The sequence below is a fragment of the Bubalus bubalis genome, chromosome 14 (assembly GCF_019923935.1).
Source record: "Bubalus bubalis isolate 160015118507 breed Murrah chromosome 14, NDDB_SH_1, whole genome shotgun sequence".
NCBI lineage: Eukaryota > Metazoa > Chordata > Mammalia > Artiodactyla > Bovidae > Bubalus > Bubalus bubalis.
Window position 1 is genome coordinate 9,942,346 of NC_059170.1, and position 25,560 is coordinate 9,967,905.

Sequence of the window (25,560 nt, forward strand, 5' to 3'; positions counted from 1 at the left end):
CTTCTAGCAAGGGAGATGGAGAGGGAGGGGAGTTTGATGTTAGACAGATTCAGGCTTGGGGGAGAGAAGACCTCCCAGGACAGTCCAGCAGCTGAAACTCAGAAGACAGGCCAGGGTTGGAGCTCTGAGGGCACAGACTTTCGTAGGTGGGACCAAGGGTCTGGGAGTGTCCTGCAGAGAGTGCAAAAAATAGAGCTGCATGACTGGGCTTTCAGGCCAAGCTAGGTCCTTGGCTTCCGGGACTCCTGCCTGGTGGAGTGGTGGAGGAAGTTCTTGAGGGCAGAACTGGAAAGGCCCTTGAGCCCCAACTCCCTGTGTGATATGCTACGAGACCTTTTAGCGTCTTTACAAGTGGCTTCCAGCTTCAATCTCACAGGGCAGTGAGCTCAAACTCTCCTGGGACGGGCACTCACGTGGAGGACATTTTCCATCCATTTATTCCCTGGGTTCCTCAGCCAGGATCCACTCCCAGGGGCCATGGCAGACTCTGAACAAGCTTCTCTTTCCCATCATTGTGGGTTTCAGTCTGCTGATGGCAGAGAACGGAACTTAGCCAAGAGTTTGAGGACTCTAAGAGCAAAGCCCATTTTGCCCCCCTTGGGAAATATCAGCTTCTTCTTTTTCACGGGGGTTTCCATGTTCTGGGGAAAGCATCTCAGGAAATGAACTTGCAGCATAAAGAAAGGCCCAGAAGGGTGAGAGCCCTTGACCCACATTTCAGACCAGTTCTCCCCTTTCAGCACCCCCAGGGGCTGGTACAAGTAGTTGGCACCTACAATATCTGTGTCATGGTTTCCACAGCCCAAGTCAGGACCCTCCATGACACAGGTTCCTCCCTGTGGGGCACACATTTGGCAGAGGGTGGAGAGTCTGGGCAGTGACAAATTGCAATTTTATCCCTAGGCTCCATCCAAAGAAGCTACTCTTTCTTGATTATTGCCCAGCAGATCCCATGAGTTCTGCCTAGAGTTGTCCTGGGAAAGTTTTGTTTTGGGTCTTGTGGTTGCCCCTGGGCCTGCCCAGAGGCAGCAGGTGGTCCCCAGAGCAGGGACAGGGGCTCAGGGATGCTGGCTACCTCTGAACTCCCATTGCTCCTCCAGGAAGTATCACAAGTGAGCTATCTGCTCCACCACACATGTGGTCCTCTACTCTGTGTGTATGTGGGGGGAAGCACACTGGGCCACCTCCCTCTGGGAGGAGGTGGGTCATACAGATCAGACCCTGCCCTGGCTGGGAGTTGATGCCAACACAGCAGAGCAATCTCCGACCCTTAGGACTGACTGCATCTTACCAGGCCTGCGAAAGAAATGCCTGGGTAGGCAATTAAGATGGCAAGACCTGACCACTACACCAGGGACCTGCCCAGCCACCAAAGTTGTGGACCAGAGGGCAAACATCTGCATGGGTACTGTGCCTGGCTCCAGCCAGAAAAAGACTAAGGAAAGGACTGGGCTTTGTACTGCAGGGTGGAAGCCAGCACTCCAGGACAGGTTCCCCATGCTCCAGAAGGGACTTGGTGCTTGGAGTGGGACCCAAAGCTCCAGGCAGGACCTGGTGCTTTGGGGCCAGCAGGGCAAGCATGAGCCCATGCCCCATGTGAAATATCACCCGTTTCTTCCTTCAGGAAATACAGCTGCCTGGAGGGTCACTGCTCTAGGCTTTTTACAATGTGTGAAACTGTATGCCAGACCCAGAGAGATGGAGAGAAACAAAGATGCAGGGACAGGGATGCACAAAGAAGTGAGATCTACAGGAAACTCCCTGGTGGTCCAGGGACTAAGACTCTGCACTTCCATCGCATATAGGACGGGTTCCACTCCTGGTCTGGGAATTAAGATCCCACAGGCCACGTGACATGGCCAAAAACAAAAAACAAAAAAACTATAGTTACTCTGGGAGAGAGAGTGTGAGAGTGAAAAAGACAATGACAGAGAAAACCACACTCCTGACCGGATACAAAGGGAGCATCACTCAGGCGGGGTCTTCCTAGACGGAAAAGATGAGGGAGTAATCGGTGAAAGACCCGCAGGGCCAGGTTTCTAGGGCGAGAGCTTTCTGCAAGTCGGTCTTCAGCTTTCACTTGCGCAGCACCGAGGCGGAGGGCAGGGCTCAGGACCCAGAAAACCCGCCCCCGGCCAGGTCTCAGCGTCCAGGCCGCTCCTCCTACGTCTGGATGAAGAGGTGGAAGTTGGTGCGCGTGAACTCGTGATGGATGCTCTCCAGGAGCGCGTCGGCGTCAGCGGCGGGAGCCGCCGGGGCGCCCGGGGCCCCCGGCCGCGCGCTGTACTCTGGCGTGTAGGTGAAGGAGAAGGCGCTGGGGTAGAAAAGGCCGTCGGTGCGCACGAGGCTCACGGGCACTGTGATGGGTGTGCGCAGCCAGCGCCAGTCGCTGCCGAAGACGGCTACGTCGGGTACCACACATACCAGGGACCGCGGGCTCCTGGGGGTGGGGCATCGAGGTCAGGGAAGCAGCGATGCTGATGGCGTGCACCCCACTCCCCACCAGCTCCGTTCTCTGGGAGACAGGGAACCCCCCACCCCCATACCTGTACATGGTTTCGGCTTCCACGTCCCCGAACCACACCTTGAGCCCCGCGTGGAAGTTCTCACCGTGGAGCTCCAGGGTGGCCACGTCGCCCCCGCCACTCAGCTGGGGGAAGGTGAGACCAAGGGGTGTGGGAGAAGTGGGGGGCGGGGGGGGGGGGAAGCTGAGAGCTCGCAGCCCTCCTTCACCTGCACTCCCGCCCCGCCCAGAGCAGTCAGGATCCACGCCCGCCAGCGCCCCGCAGCGCCCGGATTCACCTCGAGGGTGCTGATGAGCGGCACGGGAGTGACCGGCTCCCGGGTGCACGCCAGGCTGGTGCTGAAGGAGAATTCCACCGACTCGGTGCCGATGATGGTCCAGCAAGAGTTGTCGTTGAGCAGCGCTCTGTTGGCCTCCTTGGGGCAGGGGGAGGCCTGAGGGGAGACCCCAGGGGATGGAGATGGAACTGCGGCCATGGGCGGCCTTCAGCGCATCCAGCCGGCGCAATGCCGGGGCTTCCGCATTCCTAACGTTCCAGTCCTGGGCTCTGCGGTTTACCTGCCCTGCGAACTCGGACCAAACCTTTAATTTCTCTATTTAGAGTTACCTCAGCTCGCTGGACTAGCTGGTTTCTAAAGATCCATGTTCTTAGAATTTTAGAATTCCATTTAAAAAAAAAAGAAAAACATTGTGCAATCCTGTGCCCTAAACATTCCAACACTTTAAAAGGCTTTTGGAAGGATTATTGCTCAATAATGGAGAAGGCAATGGCAACCCACTCCAGTACTCTTGCCTGGAAAATCCCATGGATGGAGGAGCCTGGTAGGCTAGGCTGCAGTCCATGGGGTTGCTAAGAGTGGGCACGACTGAGCGACTTCACTTTCACTTTCATGCATTGGAGAAGGAAGTGGCTACCCACTCCAGTATTCTTGCCTGGAGAATCCCCGGGACAGGGAGCCTGATGGGCTGCCATCTATGGGGTCGCACAGAGTCGGACAAGACTGAAGCGACTTAGCAGCAGCAGCAGCAGCATTGCTCAATAATAATGTGATTTTCTACGTATTATGATTTTATCTCAACATTCCATGATAATGTTCTTTGTATTGCTTAATAATAATAGCAGTTTTTCATATTTGACAATCTTATGTCTTAACAGTCCATAATTCATCTTTGCTCAGTAATACTCAAAAGTTAGTTAAGTTGCTCAGTTGTGTCCGACTCTTTTCGACCCCGTGTGGACTGTAGCCCATCAGGCTCTTCCATCCGTGGGATTCTCCAGGCAAGAATACTGGAGTGGACTGCAATTTCCTTCTCCAGGGGATCTTACCGACCCAGGGATCGAACCCAGGTCTCCCGCATTGCAGGCAGATGCTTTAACCTCTGAGCCACCAGCCAAAAGTACTATTTATTACTGATTTTTATTTGCATTCTACAATTTTTTTTTTCTTGGCCCTGTGCCTCTGGGCTTGTGGGATCTTAGTTCTCAGACCAGGGATGGAACCCCAGCCCCCTGCGGTGCACATGCAGAGTCATAACCACTGGACCACCAGGGAATTCCCCTACAATTTTATATCACAACATTCTATGACTTTAATGGCCTTTGGGAAGGAGCATTGCTCAATGCTACTATTACTATTTTTTTCTACATTCTCTGATTCTATCCTGATAGTCTTCATGTCTAACATTCCATAGGAGGCAGTGTTGCTCAGTGAGTAGCAACCACGATGGTGCTGATAATGGTGATCTTACATCCTACTGTTCTTTGCAGTTCTGATTTTCTGGGATGCTTGGTGCTGAGAATCTCTGCTTCTCACCTGAAACTGCACCACCTTCTCTGTAGCGAGACATAAGTAGGTGCCACCTCCTCCTGGAGGGCCACCGGGAAACTGGAATGCACACTTGTGGAGTTGGGAGATGGGCTCATCCACGTCGAGGAGGGCACACTGTTTGGCTACTTTGCGGATGATCTACGGCAGAAGTGTGGGGGAGGTGTGGCAGCAGGGTGCCTGGGTGCCCACAGGCTGCCCTCCCAGCCAGCTCTCTGCTACCCCAATAGCCATACAGAATGCTGGAATATTGCTGGCATATCCGCCCCCTCACCATGACAGCTCTTGACCTCCACACAGTCCCACAAATGCTGAGTGTCCCCAGTGAGGATAGGGGTCATCATGCTTTGGGTGCTCACCCTCAGCCCTTCCCTTGTGGATGGATCTGGGGTGACCCGTCCAGCCGTGCCCTCCCTTCCCATACCATCGGAGGTAGGGTGATGCCCGTGACCGTGCAGACGAGCTGCACCAGGGAGCCGTAGCGGACGTAGCCCTCTCGAGGCGGGAAGTCCCCCTGGGAACAGTGTTCATCAGCTGAGAAATAAACAGAAGGCAGGAGGGCTTCAGGGGTCCTAAGCTTCTGTCCCAAATCCTTTTGCCTCTGGCTCCACCTCACGTCACACATGGGTCTTATGGGCAGGGTTGGCACACAGAGAGGTGGCTCAGGCTGAAATTTCTCAGCCTGGAGAAACCCCTTGTAGCCCATCCTTAGAATGCCTGTGCTCTAGGGGCAGGGGCTGAGCTGGGGGAAGGGGCTGGATGCCCGAGTCAGAGTAGCTGGGTTCAGTTACCGACTCACTAGGACTTTTGACAAGTTTTTTGGTGTCTGTAAGCCTTGGTTCCATGGGGCAACATTTACTTCCCGGGATGAGTTGTGGTGAAGATGAAATAAGTGAATGCATGTGAAGTGCCCAGCCCCGGGCCTGCTGGTGGGATTACCCAGGTGGAGAGTGAAGGCAGCCCACTGGCGTGCACTGGCCACAAAGTCCCCGTCCTCCACGGAGAGGTAGCGCGTGGAGACCGTCTGGGAGCGCAGGCGGTTGAAGAGGGAGACCTTCGAGCCCGAGGATATGCACACTGTGAGGGGAGGTGGAGTCAGTGCCCGGGCCTGGCTTGGCCCCTTGGAATTGCCAGTGAAGTTCTCACCCTCTGTCCCCTGAGCCAATCTGGCTCAAATTCCCAGACACACTAGCCTGGGAATTCATTGTCTCATGGCTGGATACAGCACCTGCTATAATCCTGCTTCTGTACCTCAGTCTGGTCCTTTTTGCCGCCTGGGCAGGAAAAACAAGTAGTTACTAAATGCCCTACACTGTGTGCCGGGCACCAAAGGGTGAATTAGACATAGTTTTGCTCTGGAGGAGTTCACAGTCTCAGAGTGGGGACTGGGAATAAATAGAAACTTTCAGTAGGATGTAGTAAGGGCTGGCTGGGTTCCAGAAGGCTTCCTGGAGGTTATACTCTTAGCTGGGGAGGACGAGGTAGGTAGGAGTTGCTCAGGAGACTATAAGCAAACGGCATGTGGTGAAATAGCAGTATATTTCTACGGTTTAATATTGATCTCTTTCGTCCTTTAGCACAGATTCAGAGCCACCATTCTGCTTTCTGGATTTTGAGCACCCAGGGAGAAAGCACTGGGCCATCACCCACTCTTCCCTCACAGTGCCAGGCATACAGTGGGTGCTCAATGTATATTTCACCCACGTTCCCATCCATTATCATAATGATGATAGCTAACGTTCATTGTTTTTCAGGTACTGTTTTAAATGCTGAACATGAGTTAGCTCTTTTGCTTCTCAACAGCCCTCTGCAGTAGATAATACTATCTTTACTCAAGAGAACAACTCCCTCAAGACCACACAGCTAGCCAGCGGCAGAGCCAGGATTCAAACCCAGGCCACCTCGCTCCAGAATCTGCACTTAAAACCGTCTCACTATACCCCCTAAGCATTCCCTGGCCCTGTCCTCACACCAGCGGCCAGCCAGCTGCCTGAATCTGAGACATCCTTCAGCGTTTTTAACAGAAAGCAAACAAGGTGCGGGGTGGAAGTGGGCTTGAGTCACATCCACTCAAGTTCAAATGCTGGCTGGACCACTTTTCTAGGTGGGCAAACCTAAGCAAGTCATTTGGAAGGTGATGGGCCCCAATATTTCTTTTTTTCTTTTCCTTTTTTCTGGTCCCACTGAGTGGCATACAGGATCTTAGGGTTCACCAACCAGGGATTAAGCCTGAGTCCCCTTCAGTGGAACCACAGAGTCTTAACCACTGGACTGCCAGGGAAGTTCAAGGCCGGAACATTTCTTAAACGAATGGATGGATGTTCCGCGTCTCATTTTCCTCACCTACCATTCACCTTACAAGGATGAGCATCAAACAGGGTGATGAATGTATATGCCTGCCAAGAAAAGCCCCCTTTCCCCAGCTTCTCCCTTCCATTTTCCAGGGAGGGTGATGGTGTTATTGTCATTCAGGCTTTTCCCCCCTGTATTTTCAAACCCATTAGCCCCGGAGTTTATCACTTGGTATCCAGGGCAGTGCTTATCTCCAACTGTCTCTTTGATCAGCTATGTGTGTCTCTCCCCTGCTAGGCTAGGCTGTTCCTCCAGAACAGACACTTGCAATGCACATCAGGCACTGAATAAATATTTTTAACTGAATTTCCTCTGCCTTTTTATTATATTTTGTCTTCGGTTCAGCACATGCTAGCTATTTTGGGGACCCCCAACCTCAAATTGGGTACCTAAGCCACACCCATTCATCCAGACCCGGCCCCGCTTTCGGCTCAGACTCCCAGGCCTCTCCCCCTCCCCCTTCCCAAATCAAGCCGCTTGCAGACCTGGGGCACCTCCCCAAGCCCGCCCCGCGGCCAGGCCCCGCCCCCGCTCACGGTCGGTGTTTTTCAGCGACTGTTTCTTCTGCGAGGGCTTGGAGATGACCTTGATGAGGCGGCTGTGGAAGGTGCCCAGCTCCCGGCCGCCTCGGAGCATGAGCCGCAACACCAGTCGGAAGTGCTTCCTCTTGTCTGCGTCCGAGATGTACAGAGTCTTGGCGCAACTGAATTCCTACCGGGTTCGCGGGGACAGGGTCGTCTCATCGCAGCCCAAAATCCCGGGATGAGCCCACCTCTCCCAGTTATCTGACGCCCGCTCCGTCGGACGTGACATGACATGTCCAAGCTCTTGGGCTCATCCTCAAGGCAGAAACCTGGTCTCTCCGCATCCCCACCTATCTTTTGGCTCCTGCAGGGGGAGTGAAGGAGCCCCCTCCCCTCTCCGGTCCCCTCCAAGGGAGAGGTGAGGATGGGAGAAGGAATCGCAGCCCACTCACCCCCACCGCCCCCCTCCTGCCATGCGCTCTCACCCTGGAGTCGGGCTGCTCTTCGAAATTCAACTTCTGCGTCTCGGCGGCGCTGCCGGACGCGCCGTCTAGTCCCATGTAACCGCAGACCAGGGGCCCAGTCTCCCCTGCTTGGTGGGCTGCAAAGGGATGCGAGCCGGCTCTGGAAGCACTCAGGTGTCAGCCAGGCAACCTTAGTTCTCGCCGCCAGAGGGCGCGGCGAGACTGCGCCTGAGAACCGCCCCGCTCCCGGGCCCTACAGAGTGGCTGGTCCCTTTATAAACTGAGCCGCCCGGCCGCCCTAGAGTCCGCCCTCACCTTGGCCCGGCACTGGCTTCACCCTCCAGCCGGGACCTGCGAGGTAGACACAGGGCGGCGGGCAGAAGAACCTGCGGAGACATGTAAACGCCAGACTCGTATATCCATCTCCACTTTAGTGTCCTGCCTTTGAGGCGTCTCAAAGATAGCAGAAAGCCAACGGAATCCTTGATTCCTCCTCCATCTCTCCAAGTTTCTCCGCGACTGTGAACCCTATTAATACCCGAATCTTTCTTTTCTTTTTTTTTTCACATTCCTCACTCAATCCATCAGAAAGTCCTATCCACCACCTTAAAACATATTCAGAATCCATTGACTTCTGACCACCTCCATCTTTGTCCCAGCTGCCATCAGTTTGCCTGGACCACTGTATCAGCCTCCCATTGGTCTCTCTGCTTCCACTGCTACCCCCCTTCGACCTGTTTTTCACACAACAGCCAAATGAGGGTTTGCTTTTTTAAATTTTGTTTTCCTGTTTTTAGGGTATGTTGCTTATCTTAAAATCCTCCAGTGGTTTAAATGCAAAGTACTTACATGATCTGGCCCCTGCTTACTTCTCCAACTTCACTTCCTATGATGACCCCTCTCCTTCTCTAATTCCAGCCACTCTGACTTCTTTTGGCCTCGAACAGGCCAAGTTAGTACCAAGGGAGTCAAGGTCTTTGCCTTTTTCATTGCTTCTAATTAAAACATGCTACTCCCAGATTTCCTCATGTCTGGCTCCATTTTCACATTCAAGTCTTAGTTCAGATGTCAACTCCTCAAAAGGCCTTCCTACCACCTTGACCTTGCTAGCTAAATACACCCCTGCCCCTCAGTTTCTATCACCTTGCCCTATTCTGTTTCCCTTCTAGCTCTCATCCTCATCTGGGAGCATCTTCTTCACTGATTTGTGAGGTGTTTATTGTCTGTCTCTCTCACACTAGAGCAAAGATGCCACAAGGGCAGTCATCCTATCTGTCTTGTCCAACTGTGTGCTGGGTGCCCAGCAGTGCCAGAGAGCCTGACGCATGATAAGCACTCAGTAGAGAGTTGTGGAATGAATGAATGGGTGAATGAGTGAATGGGGACTGTAGATTCACAGGGTGGTTCTGCTACAGGTCAAAGTCGGGGCTCATGGTGACTGAGGGAAAAAGGCCGCTGATTGGCTAAGAGCAGAGCCCTGCGTCCTCTCCGGGTTCTGTGCGTGGTGAGCGTGCATATGCGTGCTCAGTCATGTCTGACTCTTTGCGACCCCATAGACTGTAGGCTCCTCTGTCCATGGAATTTTCCAGGCAAAAAAATACTGGAGTGAGCTGCCATTTCCTTCTCCAGGGGATCTTCCCGACCCAGGGGTCGAACCCATGTCTCTTGTGTCTCCTGCCTTAACAGGTGGACTCTTTACCACCTGCACCACCTGGGAAGCGAAAAGACTCTAAACAGGGAGGGGGACCACAGGGCTAAAGGCGGGTCCTGGGGACCTTGGAGGGCCACCAAAGGACCTACCTCTTCTCATTTCCGTATGATTTCTGGGCCACCTTGGCGTGCAGGATCCGAACCGTCTGCTCGCACTGCTGCTGCAGGCAGCGGCGCACGCCTTCCCTCAGGACCGCACTGGGCTCCGAAGAAGACCTGGGACTGGGTGGGGGCGGGCGGGCACCCGCAGCAGGGAGCTTAGAGACCCAAGTGGGCAGATTGAGTAAATGAATGGGAGGAAGGGACCCTCCTAGTTCTGCCCCCTCGGCAGAGAAGAAGCCTTAGACAAGAGAGGCGACTTGAGTGTAAGCTGTGGGCTAAATATTTGGGTGGTATGGTGCTCAGTGAGGTCTTCATGGCGACCACCGGGACCACCCAGGCGCCACTCCGCAGGCCTGGCACCACGCCCACTGCAGCCTGGAGCCCTGGGGTGAGGCCCCAGCGGCATAAAGCCCTCACTTGTGCCGGCCTTGAGGTGGAGGCTGAGTTTGTAAGGGCGTATGGCTTCCCAGCACCCTTAGGGGACCCACCCCGGGGCAGTCCTGATGCGGTTTGGGGGTGGGGGCGAGGAGAGAGAGGAGGGGAGAGTGGTTGCTGGACCCCGGACTCTGGCCGGTCTGCAGATGCCTGAAAAAAATGGACGGGCACCCCAAACTGTGTGCCCAGGATCTTGGAATATTTTCGTATTTTTCGGGTTAAAGCAACACTCCCAACCCCCTATGTCCCAAGAGTAGGCGTCTATTGCTGTCTCAGCTTTCCTTCCCCTGAACACAGGGCCTTCATCGGCTGTGGAGGGGGCCAGTCAGGGCCTAGGGGCCTGGGGTCTTCTCCGCCAGGGTGTTTTGATGGGCGAGGATGGCTGGGCCCAGGACCTCAGTAATTGCAGAGAACGTGGAAAGGCGTCCGTGAGGGCAGGATCCGAGGCACCACGAGGTGGGGCCTGGGGAGAGCCATGAAGCCTCAGGCTGCCCTTCTGAACCCCTTATCCCTCCTTGCAGGACCAGAACCAGAGTCCGGGGCCTCTCTCCACCCCTGGAAGGGGCGGCGGGGTCAAGAGCCCGGCCGCGCCCTCGGAAGCGGGGCCAAGCAGCCGGCGGCCGAGCCAGGCCCCGCTCCGCCCCTTGGGGCTCTCCCCGGGGAAGGGCCTCGGAGGCTTCCAACGCATTCCGGCTGCGGAGAGCGTAGCCGCCCAGCCTCCCGCGGGAGCTCGATTCCCGCCCCGCAGCTCGCGTCTGTGGCTTCAGGGGTGGCGGGAGCAGGGGGCGTCGCGCTGGCTCCGCCCCAGCCCTCAGAGGGAGGGGGGGGTCGCTCCCTGCAAGTGGGAGGGGTCGCGGCCCGCGTTCCCCCTCCCCACCCTCCGGCCCCCGGGTTAAATGCGGCCGCCGCCTCCACCCGCTCCAGCTGCCTGGCCGTCCCCACCTCGGGCACACTGCCCGCGCCGGTACCTGGTCCAACTGCCGGGGAGGCTCCGCCCGTCGGCTCCGCTCTGCGGCCGCGCCTCTGAGCTGTCCGGCAGGCTCAGGTGAGTCAAAGGGCCCGGGGGTGCCGAGGGGTCTGCGGGGAGCAGGCATCCAGCCAGACCAGGCGCCCGTATTTAGCCGCGGCTGCATCGCCTATGGTGCCCCGTCTGACCTGCAGTGCCCTTCCCCACCTCTGCAGGGCCCTCTCCAAATAGAGTCCCCAAGAGCACGGCCGCCAAAACGGAGAAGGGGGACCTTATCCCCAATCTCCTCCCTCTAGGAACCCCCGGCACCGCCCCCACCCCACCCCCGCCCCGCCTCAACCCGTTCCCCGGAACGTCCTCGAAGTGTTTGTTCTTCAGCCAACTCTTGAATTATTCACAAACCTCTCCTCCCTCGAGAATCCACTTTCTCATCCTAAGGGCATTTCTTAAAGCAAGGATTAACCCCCTCAAGGAGCTCCGGGTTCTGGAGTCAGTCCTGTCACCTTGCCACGCTGCTGTGTGACCTGGGCAAGACATTACCCTCTCTGGTCCTGGCTCCTTCCTCTCTAGAATGAGGAGTTGGAAGGGTGATGAACTTGGACGCAAGCCCTATTTTGACTTTCTAGGATTGGGTGGAGGTGGGGTGCCAAGCGAGATGTTGGATCAGGCCAAGAGCAGGAGAAGGGGAAACTTAAGATTTAGGGGCCCAGGAGCTTCTGCAGACAGGAACAGATGGGAGGGGGCCAAGGTGCCTTGTGCCTGTACCCTCGTGCTCCCCAGGGGTGCTCCCCTGCTGGGCTGTGGCCCACGCTGGAGGAGGCATTCCACACCCGCCCACCTCCAGGAGCGGCTGGCACGTCTGGCTTAGTCACCCTCTCACGACAGGTTCTGCCAGAGGGGTATTTGTTCCTCTACCGACGCTGAAAGGCAAAGGAGGTGAGGATCCGCAACGGGGAGGAAGCCTAGAGGGAGCGACAGGCACCCGGCCTTTCTCAGAATAGAACCATTCACGGAATTGGGGAGGGGGAGGGGCTGCGGTTGGATTAGGGGCAGTTGGCCCCCTCTGCCAAGAAACAGAAACAGAAAAATGGCTAGCACAGCTTCAGCAAGGGGCGAGGGGATAGGGGTGGAGTAGGGACCCCAGGAAGGGAATGGAAGAAAAAGAGGTGACGCCTAAGGACCAGCTTGCCAGGTCGCTCTGAAGGAAGAACGGGAGCCAGGAGTCCTAGGTTCCTTTGCAGCTCGGCGGGCCACCTTCTTGGGCCTCACTTTTCGCATCTGTACAATGGGAGTCCTTCGTGATTCTCAACGGGCGTCGCCAAGGGCCAAGAGAGAGTGAGCGCTCACCTGCCCCCACGGAGTCCATGGCCGAGTCCGGGGGCGTCCAATGCCACTGTCCCCGGAACCCTCCGTGCGCACTTCTGCTCCTCTGCTCTAGCGCCGGATATATTCTACCCCACCCTTATCTCCAAGGCCCTGGGGCTCCTGGCTCCCTGTTTGCTTTGGGCAGGAGCACCTGCCGGGCAGATGTGGGCTTCCCACGGCCACCTAGCCAACACAGCTAGACTCAAGAGGGCGCCCCCTGGAGACCTTTCCTGAGAGCAGGCGGGAAGGGGCGGTACCAAGTCACAAGTTTATCCGCGTGGTGGGTTTCGGCCAAGGCGACAGCAGGCCTGCATTGGGGCCCTGCCTGTTTGAGTCGAGGGGTGGGGTGGTGGTGGGTGGGAGCACAGCCACACAGAGCTGCCTTGTGTGCAAAGGGGAGGGGGCGAGCTGGGGAATGGCTTCCCTCTGCAAAGAGTCACGCGGCTGCTCCTTGGAACCCCATAGGCGTAGGATTATATCCTGGAGGAGTCACTTTCTTGCCACGCGACTTTGGGTACACGCAGTGAAGTTTCTGAGCCTCTTTCCTGATCTATACTCTGGGGACAGCGACAGCCTTGGACTCAGAATTGTTGAGAGGACTCAATAAATGCCACAGTGCATGAAAAGCATTTATCATCGTTCCTGGCACTGAGGAAAGGCCTTTCCTTTTGAAATTTTGTATATTTTTAAATCTACTTTCTATTTATTTACTATTCTGCAGTTCTGAGAAGCAGAATTCCTTGTGTTTGCAGCAAACTCACTGTGATGAATTTTTTTTATAATGAAAATTTTCACCATGCACGAAACTAGAGAGATTAGTAAAATAAACCCATGACCCTCCTCCCCCTCCAAATGCCCATCACCTAGAATAAGAGCTCTGTAAACACTATTGCTCTGATAATTCTCCTTCCTCTTCAGGCTCCAACACCTCTGTTCTCTGTTGGCTGAGTGCCATGAGGGGGCTTCTATATTCGCTGCTGCCCCTGTTGCTGCTCCTCCAGCCTTGGGAAACCCAACTGCAGTTGGCAGGTGAGCCAGGGCCCACCCTCACCAGCAGGTGCGGAAGGGAACAAAAGCGGGTTCTCCATCTGCAGCCAACTGCACACCAGGGAGAGAAAAGGAAGAGCTTTGGAACTCTAAGGGGTTGGGTTCAAGTTTACAGCTTCGCTTCTGTGGGCCTCAGTTTCCCCAGTCTGTATGATGTGGCTTGGAGGCAGCTAATTTGGGCTCATGCAGAACTGCCCAGTTGGCATTTCATTTTTATAAGTTAATTGAAAAAAAAAAATGTATGCGATTTCACATTAAAAAAAAAAAAAAAACGATTTGGGGCTTCTCATGAAAAGACTAAAGATCTGCTAACATGGGGTCCTCAGGGCTGGAAGGCAACATTTAGTTGGGCTGCCCACTTCAGGAACCATATGGGCTCTCTGGATGTCCACCGTCCTAACCCCAATACATTCCCTCCTTTATTTACGTTGCCTGCCTGGCTCCTAGAGGCATTTGAGTTTGCTAAATCCCTTTGTCCACCCTCCGAATGGATAATACCTCCTCAGAGTAGCCCTCAGAGCTGTAGGATAGAGATTCGGTGCAGTCTCCTTCCCCAGGCCCTCAGCAAATGCTGGGCGAGTGATGGATCTAACCTGCATTTGCAAGGTTAATTCTGAGCTGGGCGCAGTTACGCCGGGAGACCATTGTTCGGCTCTGGGTTTCCCTGGGGGTTCTCCCGGGACGCGAGGCTTTGCTAACCTAAGAGAGCCTTTCCTGATCTCTTCTCAGGTCCCAGGTGCAGTACTGGGCCCCTGGATTTGGTGTTTGTGATTGACAGCTCGCGCAGCGTGCGCCCCTTCGAGTTCGAGACTATGCGGCAGTTCCTGGTGGGCCTTCTCCGCAGCTTGGACGTGGGGCCCAACGCCACTCGCGTCGGCGTGATCCAGTATTCGAGTCAAGTGCAGAGCGTCTTCCCGCTCCGAGCCTTCTCGCGCCGCGAGGATATGGAGCGCGCCATCCGCGCTCTAGTGCCGCTGGCGCAGGGCACCATGACCGGGCTGGCGATCCAGTACGCCATGAATGTGGCCTTCAGTGTGGCCGAGGGCGCGCGCCCGCCGGAGGCGCACGTGCCTCGCGTGGCCGTCATCGTGACCGACGGGCGGCCCCAGGATCGCGTGGCAGAAGTGGCCGCTCAGGCACGCGCCCGCGGCATCGAGATCTATGCCGTGGGGGTGCAGCGCGCCGACGTGGGCTCCCTGCGCGCCATGGCGTCCCCCCCGCTGAACGAGCACGTCTTCCTCGTCGAGTCCTTCGACCTTATCCAGGAGTTCGGCCGGCAATTCCAGGGCCGGCTGTGTAGTGAGTGAGGGGAGCGCTGGACAGAGTCTCCAACTCTCCCAGCGCTCGGATTCCTGTTCCCACCGCAGTGAAATCCCGTTCCCCCACCCCCCCCCCACCCCCGGTGGCTCCGCCCATCACGTTTAGCCCCGCCCATCAGGCCCCGGCGTTGCCCTGGCAACTGCGGTTCTGTTCAGTCACTCAGTTGTGTCTGATTCTTTGCGACCCCATGGACTGCAACACGCCAGGTCTCCCCGTCCATCACCAACTCCCGGAGTTTACTCAAACCCATGTCCATCGAGTCGGTGATGCCATCCAACCATCTCATCCTTTGTCGTCCCCTTCTCCTCCGGCCTTTCAATCTTTCCCAGCATCAGGGACTTTTCCAACGAGTCAGTGGCCCACTGCGGGCTGTGTCAAATTCCAGCTCTGCCCAGTTTTGCTTAAGGCTTCCCAGCAACAAGGAGCGACGTTTATCGTGCCCACCCACCTTGAAGAACCATGGTGCTTTCCACGGGTTTAATGTCTAACACCAAAACCGCCCCTTTACGCAAGAAGCACCACCCCTAACGACTGAGCCCCATCGCCTTCCTAAAAGAGCCAAGCCCCGTCCACCTGGACAGGACCCACCCACTCTTGTTCTGGCTCCTCCCACAATGCTGCCAGATGTGTTCTTGTCGTTGTCTTTTGCTGCCATCCTTGTAGCTCAGGTGGTGAAGAATCCGCCTGTAATGCGGGAGACCTGGGTTTGATCCCTGAGTTGGGAAGATCCCCTGGAGAAGGGAAAGGCTACCCACTCCGGTATTCTGACCTGGAGAATTCCATGGACCCAGTCCATGGGGTCGCAAAGAGTTGGATACGACTTTCAGTTTCACTTATCTCTCGACTTCCTCTACTAAACTCCCCGGAGTCCTTCCTTATCCCCCTGACCCATCTGGCTAGGTGCCCAGGTTTTCAGAGCCTACTCACAGGGGCTACTCAGGCCATATATTTTCCCTAAGCCCTCCCCTGGATCGGCCCCTCTCAAACGAGTCATATTTCATCTAAAGACATCCTGGAGCACAGGGCCTGCCTCTGACCCCTTCCAGCTCTCTCTTGCTGGAGTGTTCTCCCCCTCTGTTCCCTGATGAGTCTACCCTTGTGTGTCCTCAGGAAAGGACCTGTGTGCTCAGGGGGGACACGGCTGCCAGCACCAGTGTGTCAGCGCCCTGGGCACCTTCCACTGTGCCTGCAACCCCGGCTACCAGCTAGCAGCAGATAACAAGAGCTGTATGGGTGAGAACTACCCCCATCCTGCACTCTCCCTGCTCCTGAACCTTCTGCAGCTTCCTATTGACCCAGCATCAGTCCAGTGAATCTGGCAGGGCCTTTGGAAGTCAAAGTCCAGCTCCCTCACTTTTCAGGTCTAGGAAAGAAAAAGTATCGCTTGCGGTCACACAAGTCCTTGGTGAGACAAGGGCTAGAAGTCTTGACCCCACGGTTAAGTGGACTTTCTGCAATCTTCTCTCCTCCCTCTTTCAGGCACATCTCTTGGTTGGCTCCAAAACACCTCCCAAGCCTTTTCAGAGGCACATCTTTACTGTTTCTGTTATTTAGACACTGTTGGAATTTCCATACATATATCCCCTATATTCCCCACCCATGCTGCTCCTTTCTGCTTCTGCATCTCAATTCTTTCCCAGCTGCTCACCTGGGCTGCTCTTGCCTCGCCTCTCTGCACCTGCAATCTCTCAAAGCCTGGTTCTTCATTTTTGCCTTCTGAAAAGCAATACCTTGCTTATGCAGTTGGAATCCCCTCCCCTCCGTGTACGGAATATATGTGTGTTCAGCCCTGTGATCATAATGGCAGCTACCATTTACTGGAATGGATTAGTGACAGACTTTATTTTCCTTGGGCTCCAAAATCACTGCAGATGGTGACTACAGCCATGAAATTACAAGATGCTTGCTCCTTGGAAGAAAACCTATGACAAACCTAGACAGCATATTAAAAAGCAGAGACATTACTTTGCCAACAAAGGTCCACTTAGTCAAAGCTATGGTTATCCCAGTAGTCATGTATTGATGTGAGAGTTGAACCATAAAGAAAGCTGAGTGCCAAAGAATTAATGCTTTTGAACTGGGGTGCTGGAGAAGGCTCTTGAGAGTCCCTTGGACAGCAAGGAAATCCAACCAGTCACTCCTAAAGGAAATCAGTCCTGAATATTTGTTGGAAGGACTGATGCTGAAGCTCCAATACTTTGGCTATCTGATTCGAAGAACTGACTCATTTGAAAAGACCCTGATGCTGGGAAAGATTGAAGGCAGGAGCAGAAGGGGATGACAGAGAATGAGATGGTTGGATGGCATCACCAACTCAATGGACATGAGTTTGAGCAAGCTCTGGGAGTTGGTAATGACAGGGAAGCCTAGTGTGCTGCTGTTCATGGGGTCGCAAAGAGTCGGACATGACTGAGCAACTGAACTGAATTGAACCATTTACTGAATGCCAAGTGAGCATCAGATATTTAACTAAGACTGTTACATATATCATCTCTCAACCTCACAACATTTTGGAAAAAAGAAGTTCTGTGTTTCCAATAATTGAGATGTCAGCTGGGATCTTCTTGTTTTGGGGGCTTAGAAAAGGCTGGCTTGAAACCCTATTTGAAGACCTGTGAACATTCAAAACCTTCCTCAAGATCTCTGGGAATTCCAAGTGCTTACATTCTGTGGTCCCCTCTCGCTCTGAGCTTCTACTGAATTCATTTGATTTATAGGTCCTCTCTCAATTTCTCAGTCCATGCATGCTATGCATGTAAATCAGCCTCTTCACTGGTTTACACACTTGTGCACACAAGGGCGTGTGTGTATGTGTAAGTTGTGCATATGTCTATTTTACTAAATAATGGGGGTGGACAGAGATGTGACTTACATCTAAGTGAAGTCAAACATACACACAGAAAATGAAACATCCTTTATTTATAAATGAATATTAGGCACCCTCGATTCTGAAAGTGCTTAGTCACCACACTATAGGGAATTTATATAGGGATCAATCCATGTTACTCATCTCCACACCATCTCTTTTGTTCTTTTTTTCCCTCTCTCCACTCACCATCTCTTTTCTAGGAACGCCACATTCTCACACTTTTATACAGAGCAGCCCATCTTTCTCTAGTCCTTAGTCCCCAGTTCAGCTCTAGGCCATATCTATACGTTGAAATCATCAAGATGCTCAGCAGTGCAGTAGTTCACCCTCCTTAGAAGGTGGGTGTAAATAGCAATTGTTCTCTTCCGTTAGGGCTTCCCGGGTGGTGCTAGTGGTAAAGAATCTGCCTGCCAGTGCAGGAGATGTAAGAGATGTGGGTTCGATCTCTGGGTTGTGAAGATCCCCTGGAGGAGGGCATGACAACCCACTCCAGTATTCTGGCCTGGAGAATCCCATGAACAGAGGAATCTGACAGGCTAAAGTCCATAGAGTTGCAAAGAGTTGGAAACAGAGTGACTTAGCATGCACACGCGCTCTTCCATTGATTGTATTCCCATTTTGCAGAGGGGAAATGGAGGCTCAGATAGGTTCAATGGCAGAGCCTGGTCCTCCCCTGTGAATTAATGAGCATCTTGAGGGCAGAAGCCCTGTTTCTTACAGCTGTGGAGTCCCATTCTTATTCCTGGCTTAGTAGTGGGCATGCTGGGGCTTGAGCTGGGAGGGCTGCTTGGCTCAGTAGGAAGGAGGCCTCTACTTGGAGAATCACAGATGCCTGGGTACTACCCCAGACTAACTGAGTCAGGATCTTTGGGGGTTGGAGTCCAGGCATAAGTATTTTTATTTATTTGTGTTTTTTGGCCATGCCCCACATCGTGTGGGATCTTAAATCCTCAACCAGGGATTGAACCCATGCCCCCTGCATTGGGAGTGTGGAGTCCTAACCACTGGGCAACCAGGGAAGTCCCAGGCATAGGTGTTTGTAAAAAGCTCCCAGGCAGTTGTGCTGTGAGGGCTGAGAAGTGCAGCACCCGGGCCCAGGCTGACCTCACCTCACCATTTCCTCAGCCCTCGACCTCTGCACTGAAGGGGACCATGGCTGTGAGCATCACTGCATCAGCATCCCTGGCTCCTATTTCTGTCGGTGCCAAGCTGGCTTTGTACTCCAGCAGGAACAGACGAGCTGCAGGGATGAGCCAGCCCCCAAGCTGGTACCCTATGCTGAGGTCTCTGATGACTCCAGTCAGAACCAATGTATGTCTTTCTTTGTCTCTTCCTTCCCACCAGCCATTGACCACTGCAGCTTCGGGAACCACAGCTGCCAGCATGACTGTGTTAGTGCTTTTGGTGGGCCACAGTGCCGCTGCAGAGAGGGCTATGACTTGCTGCCCGACGGGAGGAGCTGTCAGGGTGAGGAGGGGTCTTCTCCATTTGTGCAGAGCGGCGAGGGATCTCAGCTGGTGGAGTCTACCCTGACTCATCCTGACTTGTCTCTCCTTTCAGCTCGGGATCTTTGCAATGGCGTGGACCATGGATGTGAGTTCCAGTGTGTGAGTGAGGGCTTCTCCTACCGCTGCGTGTGTCCTGAGGGGCAGCAGCTCCAGGCAGACGGCAAGAGCTGCAGCCGTGAGTTATGGGTGGAAGGGGGCTAATTCTGCCTGCCTCTGCCCCCCTGCCCCATTCTGAGCATCCTTAACTCTTTCCTTGCTGTGACCCATGAGTGTGGTGTAAACGTGTGTGTGTTGGTGGTGGTGGAGTTGGAGGCTCTGCCATGCCCCGCCTCTACCTCTTTGCCTTCTTCTACCCTGCTGCCAAAGTTAATTTCAAAAACACTATTTGATCACATTTCTCCCTTGCTCGAAAGCCTTCTGTGGCTCACCAGTGCTTACAAAATAAAGATCAAATGCCTTTACCCCTGAGTTTTTCAAATGGTGGGTGTAACCATAGTGGATTACACAAGTGGTGGGTGTAACCATAGTGGATAACAAAAGCAAGTTAATGGGTTATAAGTCAGAATTCTTTTTAAAAAAGAGAAAATAGAGTTTACTACATGTATGTAGAAAGAATAAGTATTGTTTCATGAAACTCAGTTTTAATTGTACGTGAGTATAAGGGCATCATGGGCTCATCAGGTGGCGCTAGTGATAATGCGCCTGCCAATGCAGAGGATGTAAGGAACACAGGTTCAATCCCTGGGTCGAGAAGATCCCCTGGGGAAGGGAATGGCAACCCACTCCAGTATTTTTGCCTGGAGAATCCCCATGGACAGAGAAGCCTGGCGGGCTACAGTTGATAGGGTCGAAAAGAGTCGGACACAACTGAAGCAACTTAGCATGGCATGGCATGGCACATAACTGCATCATAATGCATTATTATTATTTTACTGTGAGTTGTGGTCAAATTTTTTAAACCACTGCCTTAGGTCATTAAAATATTGCTTCAGCCAACCCCATCATCCTGTCTCCTGCCAGACTTAAATATTTGATCCGTACTGGCCCGCCCATTCCCAAACGTGTTGAGGGCTCCTGGCTTCCATGCCTCTACACACATTGCCTCCACCATCTAGAATGTCCCTTCCTGCCTTGGAGAACTCCTACTCATCCCTGAAGACCAAATCACTTGTCACCACCTCCATGCAGCCTTCCTCACCAACTCCAGGAAGAATCCTACCTTGCTCCCTGCATGCCCCTCTATTCAAACACTTCCCTTGATGGTCACTAATGGCATATGTGACTGCTGTGCTTCATCCCTGTTTCCTTATGGATCAGGATTATGTTTCATTTATTGTCGAACCTCCCTTGGGGCCTAGCAAGGTCTCTGGCTGAGAACAGGGGAGGCAAAGTGCTCAGAATTCTGTTGGTTAACATAGTAGATGATCGTAAACAGTAGCTACTGTGATGATGATGATGATGAAAAAGATGCCTTTAGCAGGTTGCCTGGCCTGTGCTAAGCACTTGCTTGCTAAGTCGCTTCAGTCGTGTCCCACTCTTTGTGACCCCGTGGACTGTAGCCCACCAGCCTCCTCTGTCCATGGGATTTCCCAGCAAGAATATTGGAGTGGGATTTCCAGACAAGAATACTGGAGTGGGTTGCCATGCCCTCCTCCAGGGGATCTTCCCCACCCAGGGATCAAACCCGAGTCTTTTGCGGCTCCAGCATTGGAGGCAGATTCTTTACCACTGAGCCACTAGGGAAGCCCTGTGCTAAGCACTTAATAAATGGCAAAGATGATAAGGATGCCAATGATGATGATGTGGTGATTAGTTTTTATTTAGTGCCTGGCATAGGAAGGAGTTCACACATAGTATCTGTTATATAATAAACGTTTGCGAATGAATGAATGAATGAGCAAATGGCTGCTGCCCGCCCTCACTCCCAGCTCTTCTCCTCCGGTGAGGTATAGGGTGCAGGGAAGGCCACGTGGACCTGGTTCTGCTCGTTGATGGCTCCAAGAGCGTCCGCCCGCAGAACTTCGAGCTGGTGAAACGCTTCGTGAACCAGATCGTGGACTTCCTGGACGTGTCCCCCGAGGGGACGCGCGTGGGGCTGGTGCAGTTCTCCAGCCGCGTGCGCACCGAGTTCCCGCTGGGCCGCTACGGCACCGCGGCCGAGGTGAAGCAGGCGGTCCTGGCCGTGGAGTACATGGAGCGCGGCACCATGACCGGGCTGGCCCTGCGCCACATGGTGGAGCACAGCTTCTCCGAGGCGCAGGGCGCGCGGCCCCGGGCGCTCAACGTGCCCCGCGTGGGCTTGGTCTTCACCGACGGCCGCTCCCAGGATAACATCTCCGTGTGGGCGGCGCGCGCCAAGGAAGAAGGTGGGCTTGGCGAGGGCCGGGCTGACCTGAGGCTGAGCTGGACGCGGGGAGGCAGATTTCCTGAAGCCCAGGGCGCCCCTTCTGTTTCCCCGACCCCTTAGGCATAGTCATGTACGCCGTGGGCGTGGGCAAAGCCGTGGAGGAAGAACTGCGAGAGATCGCCTCGGAGCCAGCCGAGCTGCACGTGTCCTACTCCCCGGACTTCAGCACCATGACGCACCTGCTGGAGAACCTCAAAGGCAGCATCTGCCCGGGTAAGCGCAGCCGTCTCGGGACCCCGCCCCTTCTCTCGCAGCTCATCCTCCGAGACCTCCCGGTCCTATTCGCTCCCGCCCCCTTCGCAGAGTGACAGCAGGGGGATGGGCTCGCTGGTCAGAGCCTCCTTACTCAAAGTGTGGTCCCTGGACCGTCGGCAGGGCTGTCACCTGGCAATTTGTTAAAACTGCAGCGTTTTCAGCGCTCTCAAGACCTACTGAATACAATGCTGCACTTTGACAAGACCCTCAGGGAATTAGTACTAAGTTTAAGAAGCACAATTCAAAGCGATCTGTTGCCCTATTAGCGGGAATTTAGAATAATTTGGGGAGTGGATTTTTTTCAAAGGTACGCCCAATTCAGTATTGGTAAGGGGAGCCACATCATAAGTCCGTTTGTCTTGCTGGAATTCAGCTTCACCTGGGAAGGGGCAGGGAAAGACCTGGGAAAGGGGCAGGACTGGGCGTGTTTCAAGTACACAAAGATGTGTATTAAATATACGTGTGCTTAGTCGCTCAATCTTGTCCGACTCTTTGTGACCCTATGGACTATAACCTGCCAGGCTCTTATGTCCATGCGATTCTCCAGGCAAGAATACTCGAGTAGGTTGCCATTTCCTCCTCCAGGGGATCTTCCCGGCCCAGGGATGGAACCCACATCTCTTGCTGTCTCTTGCATCGGCAGGCGGATTCTTTACCACTAGCACCATCTGGGAGGCATATTAAATGTATATATCCCATAAATTCAATCCATCTGCTTCATATGATGCTCAGCTAAGGAAAAGGGGACCAACTCTATTTGTGGAGGGAGGATGGGCTTGAACTTTGTGTACAAGTACCTTTATAGGTAATATAGGGAATTTCTCAGGGGGTGACTTTTTTTTACCATAGAGTCTTTAGACTGTAACCCAGGCCTACAATGTGACTTTTCTTTTAGATAATCAGGCCCCATTCCAGAGCTAGGTTCAGTAGGGCTATGCTGGGCCTGGACAATCTAAGTTTAAAATATCTCTGTATATATGTATATATACATATATATGTATGTATATGCCTATACATATATACACACACACACACACACACACACACACACACACACACCTTTCTTCCTTTCCCTCTCTCCAGGCTAATTCTAATAATTAGCGAGGATATTCTGGAGACAATGGATTAACTTCTCCTTCAGGGCCCCTCCTGTCCTTTTACTAATTTATTTATTTGGCTGTGCTGGGTCTTAGTTGCGGCACGCAGGATCTTTAATTGCAGCATGGGAACTCTTAGTTGTGGCATGTGGGATCTAATTCCCTGACCAGGGATCAAACCCAGGTCCCCTGCATTGGGAGCACGGAGCCTTAGCCACTGGACCACCAGGGAAGTCCCTAACTCTTATGTCCCATGAAGTGTGACTTTGGACAAGTCACTTAACCCCCACCTCTCCCTTACCTTTCCTCTTCTGTGATAAGGCAGGGTATTGGCTGCCCCAGGTTGCCTCTAGTTCTAGAATTCTAACCGAAATCTGGCCTCTGTGATTGAGTATCTTCACCAACCCATGAAGGACACCTTGGGTAGATCCTCCTGTCTCTCTGGACCTTGGTTTCCCCGCCTGCAAAGTTAGGAGCCATTCTGGGGCTGTTATCAATACCACTGATGACACAACATACAGCAGTTTGCTGAGGGTACATACAAGACTAAGATATAATTTTTAAATCATAGCAACTCTGTATTGAAAGCCAAGTGCCAGGCATTGTGCTGTGGTATTCAAAATGGCACACATTTACAGAATTTAGTGAATCTAGGATACCATCCATTGTAAGAATCACTATTATTTTCTATACTGCTAAGAAAAAAAAAAATAAAGATGCTGGATTTAACTGTAAGGCATGTATTTTGATTTCAGAGATGTTGAAATGTGTGAGGAAATAGACTTGAATCAGTGGTTCTTAAACATTAGTGTGCATCAGACGCACCTGGAGGGCTTGTTAAAAGACAAACTGTTGTCTCCAACCCCAGAGTTTCTGATGCAGTAGGTCTGGAGTAGAATCAGATCATTTGCATTTCTAATAACTCCCTAGGTGATGCTGCTGCTGCTGGTCCAGGGACCACACTTGAGAACAAATGATCCCTAAGATGTTGATGTTCACTCTTGCCATCTCCTGTTTGGCCACTTCCAATTTACCTTGACTCATGGACCTAGGGAACCATTGAAATCCACTATAAAGTGTTTACTTGTATCAGTTCTAACATTTCACCCTCCAATAAACTAGCCACTAGCAACATATGCCCATTTAACTTTAAATAATTCACTTCCTCAATCACACTAACCACATTTCAAGTGTTAAATAGCCATCTGTGTGCTACCACACTAACAGATGCTACCATCACCACATAAAGTTTCATTTGGACCGTTTTTCTGTCTACTCTTGCTACTCAAAGTGTGGTCCATGGACCAAAAGCATCAGTACCGCTTGGGAGCTTACTAGAAATACAGCAACTCTGCTCCTTCCCCGTTAAGAATAAGAATCTATCTATCTATCATCTATCTATCTATATCTCTTTATCTATCTATATTTTGTTTTTTGGCTGTGCTGTGTTTTTTTTTTTCCTCCTGCATCCAATCTTTCTCTAGTTGTGGAAAGCAGAGGCTACTCTCCAGTTGCCCAGGCTTCTCATTGCAGTGGTTTCTCTTGTAGAGCACAGGCTCTAAGGCACTCAGGTTTTGTAGTTCTTGCAGCACGTGGTCTCAATAGTTGCAATTTGCTGGCTCTAGGTGCACCAGCTTCAGTAGTTGTTGCATAGAGACTCGAGTTAGTGGTGGTTCACAGGCTTAGTTGCTCTGAGGCATGTGGAATCTTCCTGGACCAGGGATTGGACCCGTGTCCCCTGCATCGGGCAGGCAGATTCTTATCCACTGTACCACCAGGGTAGTCCAAGAATCTATATTTTAACAAGATCTCCTAGTGAGTCCAATGAGCACCAAGGTTTGAGTAAACCTTCTGAGATGGGTACCCACATAAGACATACATGAAAATCATAGAGTCTTCAGCACCTCCCAACGAATAGGTTTTCTCATTGTATCCGTTTTTATAGACAATGAATCCACGGCTTAGGAAGTTTGAATGGGTTTTCCAGTATCTCACAGCTATCGAGCTGGGACTCATCCCAGGTCTGTCTGAATCTCAAACCGGTGCACTCAGCCGCAGGCGGGGTGGAGGGATATCGGGGGGCCTCGGCCAGGGCCGACTGGTCCTCCTACAGCTTCTCACTCCCCCGACTGTCTGTGCCCCTCTGGCAGAGGAGGGCATCGGCGCGGGGACAGAGCTTCGGAGCCCCTGCGAATGCGAAAACCTCGTGGAGTTCCAGGGCCGCACGCTGGGGGCGCTAGAGAGTCTGTCGCAGAAGCATATCCTTTGGGTCTGTGGGTGCGGGCCGGAGGGGAGACGAAGGGACCCCCGAGAGCCCCGGAGGCTTCCTTAACCTCCCACTGGTCCAGCTGACCGCACGCCTGAAGGATCTGGAGAACCAGCTGGCCACCCAGAAGTGAGGGCCGCGGGTGGCCCGGACCCGGGCAAGGAAAGCGGCCCCGCGGACGGCCCCAGCCCTCTACTCCCGCTCCAGGGGCGCCGTCTGGGCGCCGGTCCCGGACAGAACCTGGGTCCCCCTGGGCTTGGGCTGTCGCGGGGGAGGCGCTGGCGGGCTCCCAGCGTTGCGCTAGAGCTGGGCTCGCCTGGACCAGAAGTCGGACTGCGGGGAGGGATCGGGGGAGGGGATGTGGAAGACGCGTGCTGCGCTCAGTTCTTTGTAGGATTTCTTTTTTTGTTTTCTTTTTCTTAAAAAAAAAAAAAAAAAAAGTTTGGTTTCCACGGGGTCGGTGTGTGTGTCTTGCTGTGCCGCCACGGGGAGGGGAGGCCAGACGGAGCGCTCTCCGGCGGC

At 53.4% G+C, this 25,560-nt stretch overlaps 2 protein-coding genes across 3 annotated transcripts; one reads left to right on the forward strand and one right to left on the reverse strand.

Moving 5' to 3' along the window:
- Positions 1–1,900: 1,900 nt before the first annotated feature.
- RBPJL (recombination signal binding protein for immunoglobulin kappa J region like) lies at positions 1,901–12,270 on the reverse strand. Its single transcript, XM_045162587.1, has 12 exons — positions 12,252–12,270; positions 10,906–11,041; positions 9,491–9,622; positions 8,006–8,076; positions 7,712–7,827; positions 7,239–7,413; positions 5,290–5,427; positions 4,775–4,884; positions 4,339–4,491; positions 2,803–2,958; positions 2,547–2,650; positions 1,901–2,440 (listed from the first exon to the last, which is right to left on the reverse strand). The coding sequence occupies exons 1-12, from the start codon at positions 12,268–12,270 to the stop codon at positions 2,164–2,166; spliced, it is 1,587 nt and encodes a 528-aa protein (XP_045018522.1). The 3' UTR covers positions 1,901–2,163.
- MATN4 (matrilin 4) lies at positions 10,513–25,452 on the forward strand. Of its 2 annotated transcripts, XM_044927603.2 has the most exons (11): positions 10,513–10,982; positions 13,188–13,298; positions 14,046–14,615; positions 15,747–15,869; positions 18,631–18,751; positions 18,848–18,972; positions 19,066–19,188; positions 20,966–21,379; positions 21,481–21,633; positions 24,923–25,030; positions 25,113–25,452. In XM_044927603.2, the coding sequence occupies exons 2-11, from the start codon at positions 13,223–13,225 to the stop codon at positions 25,169–25,171; spliced, it is 1,872 nt and encodes a 623-aa protein (XP_044783538.2). In that variant the 5' UTR covers positions 10,513–10,982; positions 13,188–13,222; the 3' UTR covers positions 25,172–25,452. The 2 variants fall into 2 exon arrangements, with proteins under 2 accessions (XP_044783538.2, XP_006077690.3); XM_006077628.4 differs by lacking the exon at positions 18,631–18,751 and having other exon boundaries at positions 10,521–10,982; positions 18,850–18,972; positions 25,113–25,450.
- The last annotated feature ends 108 nt before the right edge of the window (positions 25,453–25,560 follow it).

What these genes read in the sequence shown, in the direction of transcription:
- RBPJL (XM_045162587.1), bottom strand. An exon ending in GAAGCCAGTGCCGGGCCAAG is followed by an intron (nt 7,828 to 8,005) that starts GTGAGGGCGGAC and finishes ATCCCTTTGCAG; the next exon opens with CCCACCAAGCAGGGGAGACT. An exon ending in TGCCTTCACTCTCCACCTGG is followed by an intron (nt 4,885 to 5,289) that starts GTAATCCCACCA and finishes TTTATTTCTCAG; the next exon opens with CTGATGAACACTGTTCCCAG.
- MATN4 (XM_044927603.2), top strand. Translation starts at nt 13,223, where the DNA reads ATGAGGGGGCTTCTATATTCGCTGCTGCCCCTGTTGCTGCTCCTCCAG. An exon ending in AACCCAACTGCAGTTGGCAG is followed by an intron (nt 13,299 to 14,045) that starts GTGAGCCAGGGC and finishes ATCTCTTCTCAG; the next exon opens with GTCCCAGGTGCAGTACTGGG. An exon ending in GGCGCGCGCCAAGGAAGAAG is followed by an intron (nt 21,380 to 21,480) that starts GTGGGCTTGGCG and finishes CCGACCCCTTAG; the next exon opens with GCATAGTCATGTACGCCGTG.